At 56.6% G+C, this 14,281-nt stretch overlaps 1 protein-coding gene across 4 annotated transcripts in view; it reads left to right on the top strand.

Moving 5' to 3' along the window:
• Positions 1-10,168, top strand: part of LOC131666608 (protein neuralized) — an 11,656-nt gene extending 1,488 nt beyond the window's left edge. For 2 of the 4 annotated variants that reach the window (XM_058939439.1, XM_058939438.1), the window contains 3 exons: positions 6,874-7,040; positions 7,279-7,847; positions 7,943-10,168. In XM_058939439.1, the coding sequence (XP_058795422.1) occupies positions 6,874-7,040; positions 7,279-7,847; positions 7,943-8,957 (1,751 nt within the window). In that variant the 3' untranslated portion in view covers positions 8,958-10,168. Of the gene's footprint in view, positions 1-4,254; positions 4,729-5,893; positions 6,119-6,873; positions 7,041-7,278; positions 7,848-7,942 lie in introns of those variants that run through there. The other 2 variants (XM_058939435.1, XM_058939437.1) reach the window with 2 other exon arrangements.
• Positions 10,169-14,281: the final 4,113 nt, after the last annotated feature.

The raw sequence follows: 14,281 nt of genomic DNA, 5'->3' as shown, positions 1-14,281 counted from the left end.
AGATTGAGGCCTCTGCGTTATCGGCCGACGCTCAGGTAGACCGCTACATAGCCGTACGATCAGTCGGAGCAATTGCGTACTCGCTCGCGATATTTGAAAATAAAACGATCGAACGTGCAAAAATGATCGGCTCGACGGGGCGAAAGAGCGAGCAAACGGACTAGCGCTGCGAAGGCGATGGCGAAAGGTAACGAGAAAGGCGGAGTGAAAAAGAAAAAAAGAGAAAAGACGGGAAGAAATCGGTGGAACGGTTGGTCGGTCGACTGCACATGTTGCCGGGGAAATCGATGGAACAAAGGATCCCTCAGCCGTGCGCAGCATTTGGAGAGCACGTGTTACAGGTAGGTCCGCAGGGAAAAACGCCCGCAAGCCGAGATGCCCGCTTTTTCCCCCGTGAGCGTGAATCCCAGCGGTGTGAGACGCTGCGGAAGCGCAGCTGTACCTCGCGCACGCTGGGAAAAACAAACGCGCGCCTGGAGTCTCGTCTCGCGCGAGTCGCGGCGAGGGTCGAGGTTGGATGCGGGCGCGACCCCGCCCTCGCGTCGCCCTTCGCGCTCGGACGACATTCTCGCACTGCCGTCAGCGTTACGATACCAGCACGCACCGAGCGCAAGGCTAAGCAAGCGGATCGGCGGGGCTGGAAGTAGGGCCGGTAAGACCGGCGATTTCGCTCGCCGAGTCGGCTGTCTGCCATATGACAATAACATCTGCGTGCCAGCAAACAGCAGCAGCCGCTTGCCTCGGGCGCGCTGCGCTCTCGGGAGCTCGGGCTTCCGAATTACCGATCCCGGCGGCGGTGGCGTCGTCGAACGAGAAAAAAGAAAAAAAAAAAGAAAAACGAAGGAAGAGAGGTCGGGCCGAGGTGCGCGCACGAGGGAGGAAGGAAGTGCTCGGCGTATAATAGGCGCACGAGGGCAGCGACCCAATTCAGCCATCGCGAGAGAGCGACTCGGCTATTTATAGCGCTCATGCATTTATAGCGATAAAGCCGAGCGAGGGAAGTCTCGCGCCGGCGCGCAGCTGGCCGTCTGGAAAGCCAGCCGAAAGCCTTTGCTCGTTCTTTGTCTCGGGGGGCCCCGCGTCTAATTCCGTCCGCGACGAGGACTCGCCGCAAGGACCCCCGCGACCGGCCGACGCCCGCGGGCCGCGCTCGCCCGCTCGGATTTGCCCTTTGCTCGCTCGCTATTGTTGGCACGGCGCGGCGACGAAAACTCGCGCGAAAGGAGCGCGGCAATGACGTCAATAGGAAAGGGCGCGCGCTTATATATACCCACCGAGGCGGCACTCGCGCCGTCGGTGCTATTTGCACCGCGGGTCCGTCCGACGAGCGCTCGATTCGTGGCATCTCGCGCTCGGAGTACCCCCCTAAAAATACCTCTCTCTCTCTCTCACTCTCTCTCTCTAGGCGCTTCCCCGACCGAGTCTCACGGATTTTCTTTCTTTTCGCTTTCCGCGACGCACGTGCGCGATGTTTTCGCTCGCCGCGGCGACGGTTCGCCCCGGGGCCCACCAGGTGATTTACGGCGGGCGAGCCCGCGGCCGGTGGGCCGCAGTTGCGCCGCACGTGTGCCGTGGACCGCGCATACGACTCTTCCTCGCGGCCAGGTGCGCGCCGATGTCCGGTCTGGCGAGCACGTGTCGCCCGCCGACGGGGCCAAGCTCGGCGGAAAAGCGAGGCTCTCGGCGCGCCGCGAAAGGGGGCAAGGCCGTGCACAGCGGGATCGGAAAGGCTCACGAGACGGATAGGCGGTGGCGTGGGTGTGGACCGACTCTGCCTCGCACGTGTGCACAGATGTGCGGCCCCCGCCCCCGCGCGCGAACGCGCATCTCGCGCCTCGATAGCGCCGCGCGGCATCGTAAGCGTGGAGCCCTCGCCGGACGTATGTGTGCGTGTGTGTGTGTGCGCGCGCGCAGCTTCGAGGCAGAGCGCGGCGGGAGAGGAGAGCGGAAGCTTTGACGCGGCGGGCGCGTGTGCGGCACGCGACACAGGCCGGCTGCGGCGCGTGCCACGCGCACGGGGGAGGGGGCCCGGGCCCCATACGCCCGAGGCCCGGCGCGGCCCACCTGCCTCTCTCTCGCTCTCTCCCTCTCGCGGCGGCAGATGTTCGGCACGCAGCCTCGGCCGTCTTTGTTTTCCGCGATCGCCGCCGGCCGATCGTCGCGGACGGTTCGCGCGAGGCAGATGTCGGGAGGAGGCGTCGCGTCGCCGCGGTCGCGTGGCGGATCGGCAACGAGCGCGCAGCTGGCCGCGGCCTTATCGCGGCCGCGCCGCTGCCACGCCGATCGGCCGGTCGGCGTCGTGGCCTTTGTCCAGGCGGTCATTGTCGCGCGGCCGTCCTCCGATCGGGGAAAAGCGGCCCGGCGCGTTGTCTTCCGAGAAGCCAGCGCGGTCACCGGGGGAGGGGGGGGGGGAGTTACGCGAGCGTGCACGGCTTTGTCGCGTGGCACTTTGCTCGCGTCGCCGAGCGTCGTCGATCGATGCCGCGGCAGCTGCCTCGCGCGGCAGGTAGTCTCTCTATCGCGCGCTTGGCACGACTCCGCCGAGGCGTTCCCACGGTTTCGGGGCCGTTTCTCGGAAAATCGTTCCGGCGCAGGCGAGCGGCCAGACATCGGCGGGCCGAGCGGCAATCGGCTCCGCGAGGAAGCCAAGTCGGCGGGGCCGCGCGCGCGTCCGTGCGAGAGGGCTCGTTAGCGCCATGTGCGGGCTTTGTCGGGCGTAGCCAAGCCGGCCGTAGGACACGCTCCTTCGCTGTCGGGCGGATGGCGTTTCGCGCATCAGCTGGCCTCGCGGCCAGCTCGCCGGAGAAAGAGAGAGAGAGAGAGAGAGAGAGTGCGCATTGTGCCGATATTGACTAGCCGCTGCTGGCACTCAAATTTATAGTTTCCGACTTTTTGCGTTATTGTTCGTCGCCGGCTATAACCGGCAAATTGCGCTTGTCTGTTTCAGGTAAGTTGCTCTTTCTCTCTCTCGTTCTCCCTCCGATCGGCGCGCAGCTGCGACGTTTATTTGCAGTCATTATACCGGCTGCGCGCGGCCCTTTGCAGCTGCCGCGCGACAGCACAGGCCCGCCCGATAATCTTTACGTAATCTCGCGACAATTTCGACGCGGCATGCCAGCCTCTGAATATTTATCTGAAAGACTGTTCTTATGTTGTTGTGCGGCGGCGTAGCCAAGTACGTGGATCACATAAGGATCCATCGGAAAGAGTACTCGATCGAGAGCTACCAGCAGGCCGAGGATAACGGTGAGCCCCTCTCACTATACTATCATTTCCTGGCTGAAACATCTCCTACGACCTCTCGCCGGTGTGTCTCGCACGCGACAGCACCCGCGCGTATCTACCTGCATGCGAGCACGCCAACTGCATGTGAAGCTGCGATCGCGGCGGCCCCGTCTCGAGCTCTGGGAGCCCGAATCCCGAACATGCCGAGGAGACGCGTCAGCCTGCTGCTTCCGGGCGGCCTCGCAGGCAGACGTTGCGCTCGCGTGGGAAAGCGAGGCTGTATCCGGAGCGACGAGGGCGCGCGCAGGTAGCCAGCGAGGCTCGTTTTTTTTGTCTTTCCCTCTTCGATTGCCACTCGCATTCGAATCAGACCCGTCGCGTCGACTGGCCCATTCAACCGACGCATCTCGCGGGCGACCGGCAACACGCGCGAGCTCCCTTTCCGGTCGACGGCCGCCAAGCCGGGGGCCGAACAATCCGAGTCGAGCGGCCGGACGAAGGCACGCGAGCCGAATGGGAAAGCGACGAGCGGGCGGCGCGCGACACGAAGCGGAAAAACACGAGGAAAGCGAGACGAGAAGCCGAGCGGCGCCGACCTCGCCCGCGAAGACGCGGAGCCGCGGCCCGCGGACGGGCGCACCTGTTGCGCCCGCGAGCGGCGAGGGCCGAGCGACGCGAGCCTCCGCGCCCGCGGACCCCGCGGCCCTCGCCCCGAGCGGTCGAGGCGCGGCAGCTGCGGCGCGACGCCAGCTGCAGCCGGAGCGCCTCCGACGCGCCGGTCGCGCGCCGCTCCTCCCCTCCTCCGCGCCGCAACCCTCGCACACACGCGCGCGCACGCACGCGCGCACGCACGCACGCACGCAGGCCGAGCGGTCAGCTGGCTCGCGGGCACGTGCGGGCGGCGGGCGGGGCGGCCGGCAGCCCGCGGGACGGGACGCGGCGCGCGCCCGAGCCTCGCCGAGCAGCGCCGAGCGCGCCCGAACGCGCCCTCCCCGCGCGCCACCGAGCGCCGAGCATAGAGAGCGCGCCGCCGGCCCCGCGAGGCCTCAGTCGAGCCAGACCGCTCAGCGCGACAACAGCAGCTCACGAGCCGCCGCCGCGCGAGTGCCGTTAGCCAGCAGCTCAGCAGCAGCAGCAGCAGCAGCAGTAGTAGTAGTGAGTCGAGTCGCAGTCCGAGCATGGGCGTCTCGTCGACCGAGTGCGCGATCCGTGGCACAGCCAGCTCGGCCGCCCAGGCCAAGTTCCAGCACTGCCACTGCAGCGCGCTGCACCACCACCACCACCATCACCATCACCACCCGCACCAGCACGCCGCGGCGGCCGGCCAGTCGGCCCTCGGCCACTCGCATGCCCACCACCATCATCACGCCCATCAGCAGGCCCAGCTGCAGCAGCTGCCGCAGCCGCTGCCGCAGCCCGCCGGCGAGGCCAACAACAAGATCTTCGCGCCGATCAAGAGCAAGATGCGGGTGCTGAAGAAGATCAAGAAGAAGATCGGCCTAGGTAGGTTCGCCCGCGGCTCGCGCGAGGTCAGCTGCGCCGTGCGTCGCGGAAGATAAACAGAGAGCGCGCGGGGCGGCGGGAGGGGGAGGCGCCGGAACCGGTTCCGCGCGCTCGCTATCAGCTGCTCGGCTCGCCGCGCGCGGACGTCCGGCCGGCCGAGTCCACCGCCGCCTCTCTCGGGCAGGAAGCGCGACGAAAGGAAGCTCGGCCGCCGGGCGGAAGTGCCGTCGAGCGGCGCGCGGCAGATGCGCGCCGCGGCGCGCGTGGGCGACTCGCCGTCTCTCGGGTCGCCCGCTAATGGAACGAACGCCGCGGCGGCGCCGCGCCAATCCCGCCGAGAGCCGCCGGCCGCGGCCCCTCGGCCAGCTGCGCTCGTCGCCACCCGCGCCCCGGGGCCCCGGCCCGACGACGGCGCTGTCTCCGGGCGCCGGCAGATCGATACAGCCTCGATTGCCACACAAAGCCCCATGGGCCGGCCGCCACCCCCGCTCGGCTCCGCGCGCGCCCGTGTCACGGGGGACAGCGGCGCGCGATCGATTGGCCCGCCGCCCCCCCCCCCGGCTCGCCGAGTCGCGACTGCACTCGGCCGCGTCCGGATCCAGGCCTGCTCTGCACGGGAATGCCTGCGCGGCGCGGTCCAGCGCAGCCGACAATGGACCGGCGCCCGAGTGGGACGAGGGCTCCCCCCGTCCGCGCGCGTCGCGATGCGCGCGTGTGCGTCGGAGCGGGCCAGGTGGCCGATGCAACGGTCGTCGCGCCGCCCGTTCCATCCCCTAACACTCGAGCTCTCGGGCCAGCTGCCGCGCGCCGCCACGACTCGGCTCGACTTTTCTCACAGGCGCGCTCGGCCAGGCAGAGCGTGGTAATCGCATCTTGAAGGAATTAAGAAGGGTGGGATGGGAGGAAGGAAGCGGGCGAGCAGTCGAGCAGAGAAGCAGGGATGGATGGGAGGAAGGGAGCAAGGGGCCGCGCCTTTGTGTTTATACTGCGCGTTCAGCTGCAGGATGTCGGCTGTGCCGAGCGACGAGCGCTCCCCTGCTCTGACTCGCTCTTGTGTGTGTGCGCGTGCGTCTGTGTGCGAGAGAGCGTACGCGCGCGCGCGCGTGCGACCGTACGGCAACACACGCTCGGCGCGAGCGTCGCAGGGGCCTCGCTAGGCCCAGCTGCGCGGCTGTCGACAGTTCGCTCGCTAGCGTCGCGCGGCCCGTGCACCGCGCGCTCTCGCTTTCCTCGACGCAGAACCGATGGGCTCGACGGTTCGCGCGTCCCACCAGTGACATGTCAATGGTGCAATATTACTGGACGGACCCCAGGTCCAGGTCCATGCGGCTCCTCACCGTGGCCAGGGCAACCAGGGTGGCGCGGCTGCGGCTCTCCCGTACCGTTGCTGGTGAGTTGCTTCCCCCCCTCCCTCTCCGCCAGCTGCTCTGATGCGTTGCGCAATACCAGCACGTCACCCGCACAAAGGACCCGCCGCTCCTTTCCACGTCTGCGTTTGCTCGCTGGAGCGTCTATTTTCTTTCGATCACCCAACTATTTACTTGCAGCGCGGCGGTGCATTCTCGCGCTGCACTCTCTCTCTCTCTCTCTCTCTCTCTTGGTGCGCCAAGCACGGACGCTCGCCTATCGCTCGCCGCCAGGCGAAGGAATCTCCGCGGTCGGGCGCTCGTGGGAACGCTGCAATTCCAATTGCCCATTCCCACGCCGCCGTCGACTCGGCGGTCGCGCGGCTCGATTTTCGAATTTCCAACGGCGCGGTGGCGTCGCGCGCGCCTGCGCGTCGCGGCCGGCCGCGCGGCTAACGGAGCTTGCGTTTTTCGCGGGCCGCGGCGGCAGGAAGTGGCGGCTCGATTGCGTCGACGCCGCGAATTCGAGCCGTTCACGCTCGGCCGTTCGACCGAAGCGTTCCCACGACGAAGGCCGCGCGCCGCGCCGTTAGAAAGTCGAAAGAGAGAGCGAGAGAGACGCCGCGGGAGAGAGAGAGAGAGAGAGAGAGAGCGGGGACCCGACGCTCGCAAGCTCGCCGCCTTTGTTCCAGCGGGAAAGCGGCGCGCTCGGTCGAGCTTTGCCCTCCTTCCTCGGCGCCGTCGAGCGCCGCGAAGCCAAACGGGACTTGAACCGTGCGCTTGCTATCGCCTGTTTCAGCGCCCAGGTCCAGCAACAGCGTGACCAACAACCTACCGCCGCTGACCTTTCACCAGGTGCACGGCGACAACATACGGCTGTGCAACGGCAACACCATCGCCAAGAGGCACGAGAGCTTCTGCAAGGGCGTGACCTTCAGCGCCAGGCCTGTGCGCGTCGGCGAGAAGGTAATTAGCGCGGCGAAGGTGCGCTCGATCTACGCGGCGAGCGGCGCTCGGCCTACTTGCCTAGGCCCGCCGCGAGCGCGCCGCGCGGACAAAGGAGTCGTTGGCGCAGCGCGCGCGCGCTCGCCGCGGTGTCGTAAGCCCGAGGCGGCGGCCGGGAGGTTCGTTTACCTCTGCGGCCGCGGACCGCGCGGCTCGAGGAGTCGTACCGGACGCGCGACTGACGTCCGGTCCGTTGCAGGTGTGCGTCAAGTTCCTGGAGATCTCGAACAACTGGAGCGGCGTGATCCGCTTCGGCTTCACCAGCAATGACCCGGTCAACCTGCGCAACGGCCTGCCCCGCTACGCCTGCCCCGACCTCACCAACAAGCCCGGATACTGGGCCAAGGCGCTGGCCGAGCGCTTCGCCGAGCGCGACACCGTGCTGTTCTACTACGTGACCTCGGCCGGCGACGTGCACTTCGGCGTGAACGGCGAGGAGAAGGGCGTCTTCTTCAGCGGCGTGGAGACGCGCGGCCCGCTCTGGACGGTCATCGACGTCTACGGCAACAGCACGGCCATCGAGTTCCTCGACCCCAACCGCCAGCACTTCAACAACGCGCGGCGCAGCGCCGAGGCGCATAGCAACGAGGACAACGCGGCGCAGCACGCGCGCCTGCAGGAGCGCGCCCAGAGCCAGGAGCGCCTCGTCGTGCCGGGCATGCAGCAGCTCAGCCTCCAGTCGCCGGTGCCCGAGCAGCCCGACCTCGAGCTGCCCGGGCTGCGCTTCCAGCCGCAGGGCGTGCTCTTCGCGCCGCTGCCCTTCCACCCGTGAGTAGCGCGCCCGTCGCGGACCGGCGCTCACCGGCGCTAACCGGCCCTAACCGGCGCTAACCGGCGCTAACCGGCCCCCTCTCCCGTTGCAGGACCCGCGGGCGCAACGTGCACTTCAGCAACCAGCAGTGCGTGGCCACGCGCACCGACACCGAGTTCTGCCACGGCTACGCCTTCACCGGGCGGCCGCTGCTGCTCGGCGAGCGCCTCGTGGTGCAGGTGCTCAGTGTCGAGCCCATGTACATGGGCGCGCTCGCGCTTGGCCTCACGTCCTGCGACCCGGCCACTCTCAGCGCCGACGATCTGCCCGAGGACAGCGACCAGCTGCTCGACCGGCCCGAGTACTGGGTGGTCAGCAAGGACGTCGCCTCCTCGCCGCAGCCCGGCGACGAGATCGCCTTCACGGTCACGCACGCCGGCCAGGTACAGATGAGCAAGAACGGCGGACCCACCAGCGTGGTCATGCACGTGGACCAGAGCCTGCAGCTGTGGGCCTTTGTGGACGTGTACGGAAGCACGCAGCGCGTGCGCATGCTGCACAGCCGCGTGGCACCGGGCCCGGGCTCGCCGCCGCGGGCGCAGCGCCCGGCCCAGCCGGCGCCCCCCGCCCCGCTGCCCGCGCCCGCCGCGCTGCCCGCGGCCGCCCTGCCGCCCGCCGAGCACTCGCGCTTCGAGATGCAGGTGAAGCCCGCGGCCGGTGGCGGCACCGTGCTGGTCGTCAGCCTGCCACCGCAGACCGGCTACGCGGCCGCGGCCGAGGGCCTCTACGGGCACGCGCGGCGCGCCGCCCGGCCGGCCGCCGACGGTGCCGCCTCCGCCTACGCGGAGCCGCTGGGCGCCTTCGAGGCGGCCAGCCCCGCGGCCGCGCCGGCCTCCGCCGCCCCGGCACACCTTCAGCAGTGGCGCGAGGGCCTGCAGCCCATGGCCGGCCAGCCCAGCGAGTGCTCCATCTGCTACGAGCGCGGCATCGACAGCGTGCTCTACATGTGCGGCCACATGTGCATGTGCTACACCTGCGCCATCCAGCAGTGGCGCGGCAAGGGTGGCGGCCACTGCCCGCTGTGCAGGGCGCAGATCCGCGATGTCATTCGCATCTACCGATCCTGAAGAGGCACGCGCCGCCGGTCGAGCTCGCCCGTGCCAAAGCCGCGCCGACGAGCGCGAGCGCTCGGCTTCTCCGTCTTTTTGTACAGCTTACGCCTGCGTCCGTATGCGAGAGTGCAAGTGAGAGCCGAGCGAATGTCCGATGCTAAACTGCGCCACCGACCAGTGTGCGCGCAGCGTGCCTCACTAGATGTAGATCGTTGGGGAGACCCGGTATTCCTTCCGCCCGGTGCGCCGGCGAAATTGTATCTACCGCGAACGCACGAGCGCGCACACCGACTGTCCACGAATGCAGATGCACACTGCGCTGACTCGAGTGTCGCTGTCCGCATCAACCAAAGAGATTGCGCGTGGCGAGTCCTCGCGGGCGCGAGTTGAGTCGTCGGCGTCGAGACGGCGCGCCGTCACCGCCGGGGTGATGGGCGACCATACGATTCGCGCTTCTATCCTACCGAGCCGCTTTATTTTTTCAACGCATAGTCGAGAGGCTCTTTCCTGCGTGAAAGGCCGTGCCTTAAAAGACGTACGATGTACGCGACTCGCCGAGTGACCGACAACAGCCAGCCAACCGTCACAGCTATTTACATTCGAACCGTTGAACGCACACCGTGACGCCCAATCTTTCCTTTTTATATAATTAAATAGCTGACTCGACTTGATAATAAAGGAGAAACTATTAGATTTCGATGAATATAATGTGTAACGAGCGATAGAGAGCGTGAAAGAGAGCGAGCGAGTTTTTAAGCAACGGTTTCATGCAGATGGACAGATAGAGAGCGGGAAATGTGTTACTGAAAGCGCGCAATAATATGCAGTGAAATCTCTAGTCTAGCGAGCGGCAGCCGCTTATGTAGTATGTCTGCCAATCCAAATACAATCGAAAAAGAACATTCACAACATTTCGTTTCTTTTTTGGTTTTTTCTTTTATTTGACGTCTTCTTTTATTGTTTCTTTTTTGTTCTTCTTCCTTTTTACGTGCCGGACTACACGATGACGAGAGATTTTATCGAAAATTATAAAAACATTTTATTTGATACAACACTGTCGGTCTTTTATGATTGGAGACATCGCAAGGATGAGAGTGAAAGAAAGAGAACGAATGAATGATTGGTATGCAATGATATTACGACAAATCTATGGTAATCAATGTGGAAACGATGTTCCGAATTTTTCTAGTTATGTAAAAAGGGTCTTATCGAGTCATTGGCAAAGGGTAGAACGAAAGTATATTTGATTTATACGATATTCATGAATGAACTATTATCATTGATTACTATTATTGATTATTATGATTATCATTATGATTATCATTATGATTATTATTATTATTATTACTATTATTATTATTATTATCATCATCATCATTACTAGTTATCTTTACATCTTATCAACATTTACTGTAAATTTGCCAAGTGTATTTTTGATTTGCCAACGAAGTTATCATGATTTTTTCTCTTTTTTTGTAATAATACACGTGTATTTAATAAAATCGAAAAAAAACGCCAATTTATATTATATAAATATATATTCGGATACTGAATTTGTTTGGTATCAGTGAGAATTCGTTGTCACAAAATAAAAAAACATGTACATTTATATCTCGTTTGAGTTTTTTACATTATCCTTGCCACAGTTTACGTTAACAGTAGAAGATATTATAGACAATATCTTTCATTTCTTCCGAATTCTTTTACACTTCCTTTTTTAAAAAAACGTGTAAGCTGAGCTCATCACATTCTTTTTAATTCGGAATTAAGCAATTGAATAGAATAGCCTGTTGAATATTTATACTGGTGTCATCTCTGGCCAAAATAATCGTGCGCAGTCCATAATAGGTGTTTCTCATTGAACAAGTTTAACGGTATTCTTTACGTGAACACTATTGTCGTTGAGAAACTCGGCTCTGCGAATTAACATAAACAGTATATAACAAAGATGATGAACTGTAGGATTTTGTTATAAATGTTTATTCATTCACACTTGAATTACAAGTTACTTCAAAGTCTTTTACAGAATACAAATGCAAACGCACTATAAGTCTGCTATCTGTAACAAGTCCAGTTGCTCGGCTCGATGCTTCTGCTTCGACAGGCAGCGTCAAACCGAATAACTAGCCTTAAAGATCGATGGGCCTCCTAAGTGGCCGGAAGGGTGTCGTAAAAAAAGAGAAATTGCAGGGTTAGATCTGCATCTCTGCTCGCTCGTCTTCGCGACTTCTGTTGTACATGTGTTTGTGAAAGTGCATAGCAACGTTGAATTCCAACATGAACTTTACTTGTAAAAAATAGAAGGATCTAATATTCTTTTGTTCTTTACGTATTGGATATCTGTATATAGTATGTAATCATCGTTTGGGGCAAGCAATTTATTATAATGTAATACAATACAATTACAGGACAATGGCTCACGAGATTGCAAGTCACGCTGTAATTTGGCAGCTGACGAAGCTAAACCGATTGTATTAGTACGTAGAAAGAAGACAAATGAAGAGGCCTCTTTTCATTATTTGCTGCAAATTTGTTATATCGTTCTTTGAAAATTGAAACAAATATTGATCGCAAGCATAGGTGCTATATGGGTACCTCAATTGTTCGCTGTTTTCGTGGATCACGTTTTTTTTTGCAATATTCATTGGAATCAAAGTTATTCTAATCGGACAAATGAAAAATACTCACGGTGACAAACAATAATTCACTTATTTAAATTACTATTGTGAATCGAGAAGCAAGGAGTCAATATTCAATTAATACAATTAATAAGAAATGGTAAAATGATGATACGAAACTCGAGTGCCGCCATATCAATTATTGTGCCAAATTATATTCCCCGAATCAATTGTACGCGTCCATAGTCAGCGGCTTACTCACCATATATATAAATAAATAATTCGGTGGTTTATGTTTTTTGTAATTAAATTTTAGGAAAACAAGGTACAATATTTACACATTAGAGTTAATCGTGCGTTTCATTTCTTCTAATCTATTATTTTTATCACTAAATCCATGCACATAGAATTTAAGTTTGCCCATACGTTCAAGATATAGCACATAGAGCAGTGCTGAGAATCCGACCATTCTCTCGCAAAGGCAAACTTAGAAAAGTATAGTCATAGCGTTTCTAGATTTTCTTTGTACCCGTGACCGTCGTTTGATTTGATTTCACGCTTCTACGATCCCCTTCGTTTTTACATTTTTAAGCCGAGCCTTCGCTACGCACTGGATACTATGCTTGAAGCTTCAATAAATAGCGAAGAATTTTTATAATAATTAAAGTGCAGTCAAAAGTAAGAAGATTATTTATTAAATCATTGGAAAACGGAAAAGCTGTAGTTGGTTTAGTAAATATAACCTCTTTTTTACATTCAGATATGTATACTTTTTTATTCAATTTTATTTAATCACATCAGCTGGTTGATCAGATACTTTGTTTAAAATTTTATTTTAGAGGTAGACTGAAATAAAAATGATAACAACTGATTCCTGCTGTTTTCTAAGATCAGTATATATTTGAAGGAATTTATTCCAATTAATCAGGTAAGACATTAGTTCATCATCAAGATAGATCTATATTTATATTAAATAAGTCTTTCATGACAAAAGGTGCTCTGTACAGGTGCTACGTTCATCAAAGATGAATACAAAAAGGCACTCCTAATGTGATAACTGCAGGAGCGAACAACAGTAAAGCTTCATTTGCTTCATGAAAAACTCAGTCTGCAAGTAGTAATCTGTAAATATATATTAATTGTCTATGATGGCGGATTAGATTATGTGTTTACATTTCGAAGATCTTCCAATGTTGGAGTTACATCTTGAGTCTGTATTTTATGAGTTCTTGATGCAGTAGAAGATGCCAGGAAGAAAAAAATATTAAATCATTTATTAGAGATTACTTGTTCGTTACTAGTTCGTTACTTGTTCAGCTGAACAGACATCAACAACAGTTCCTCTACAAAACCACTTTGGTAAATCTATATTTGAATGGCCCACTGATAGATGTTTAAATGAAAATTGAACAATGTCAATGATTATTTATGTATCTCAGTAAAAGTTTGTATAAAATTATTAATTTATATGGTTCATCTTAGGTAAGTACGTTAAGGTTATCTTCTTTTTAGAAAAAAATTTTGACATCTCTAATAAATGATTTAATATTTTTTTCTTCCTGGCATCTTCTACTGCATCAAGAACTCATAAAATACAGACTCAAGATGTAACTCCAACATTGGAAGATCTTCGAAATGTAAACACATAATCTAATCCGCCATCATAGACAATTAATATATATTTACAGATTACTACTTGCAGACTGAGTTTTTCATGAAGCAAATGAAGCTTTACTGTTGTTCGCTCCTGCAGTTATCACATTAGGAGTGCCTTTTTGTATTCATCTTTGATGAACGTAGCATCTGTACAGAGCACCTTTTGTCATGAAAGACTTATTTAATATAAATATAGATCTATCTTGATGATGAACTAATGTCTTACCTGATTAATTGGAATAAATTCCTTCAAATATATACTGATCTTAGAAAACAGCAGGAATCAGTTGTTATCATTTTTATTTCAGTCTACCTCTAAAATAAAATTTTAAACAAAGTATCTGATCAACCAGCTGATGTGATTAAATAAAATTGAATAAAAAAGTATACATATCTGAATGTAAAAAAGAGGTTATATTTACTAAACCAACTACAGCTTTTCCGTTTTCCAATGATTTAATAAATAATCTTCTTACTTTTGACTACACTTTAATTATTATAAAAATTCTTCGCTATTTATTGAAGCTTCAAGCAAAGTATCTAGTGCGTAGCGAAGGCTCGGCTTGAAAATGTAAAAATGAAGGGGATCGTAGAAGCGTGGAATCAAAACAAACGACGGTCACGGGTACAAAGAAAATCTAGAAACGCCACGACTATACTTATAAGTTTGCTTTTGCGAGAGAATGATCGGATTCTCAGCACTGACATAGAGTCTCCCCTGGTGGCGGTAATAATAAGACCCACAATCAAACTAAACTAATTTACCGTAGATAGGCCGGGTTGTCATCTATAGCAATCGAGCTTGAGAAAAACGATCAGTGGTAGTCAAGAAGCCCTTTTTATCGACGGGTGGCGAGTAGAAGATCGTCTAATAGATGTCACAAGTAGGGTCTGGTCATGGAGACGATGGTCTGCTCGTTGCTTCGGCTTCGAGTCGCGATTGGTCCGTTCAAATAAGCTTCGTGCCTCAGCCCGAAAGAGAAAGAGAGAGAGAGAGAGAGAGAGAGAGAGAGAGAGAGAGAGAGAGAAAAAGGCGGCTGCGGGCTACATTGGACAGCCGGCCGG

Source organism: Phymastichus coffea, unplaced genomic scaffold (assembly GCF_024137745.1).
Source record: "Phymastichus coffea isolate CEN01 unplaced genomic scaffold, Cenicafe_Pcof_1.1 PCOF00059, whole genome shotgun sequence".
NCBI classification, from domain to species: Eukaryota; Metazoa; Arthropoda; class Insecta; order Hymenoptera; family Eulophidae; genus Phymastichus; species Phymastichus coffea.
This window is presented reverse-complemented; position numbering and strand designations above follow the sequence as displayed.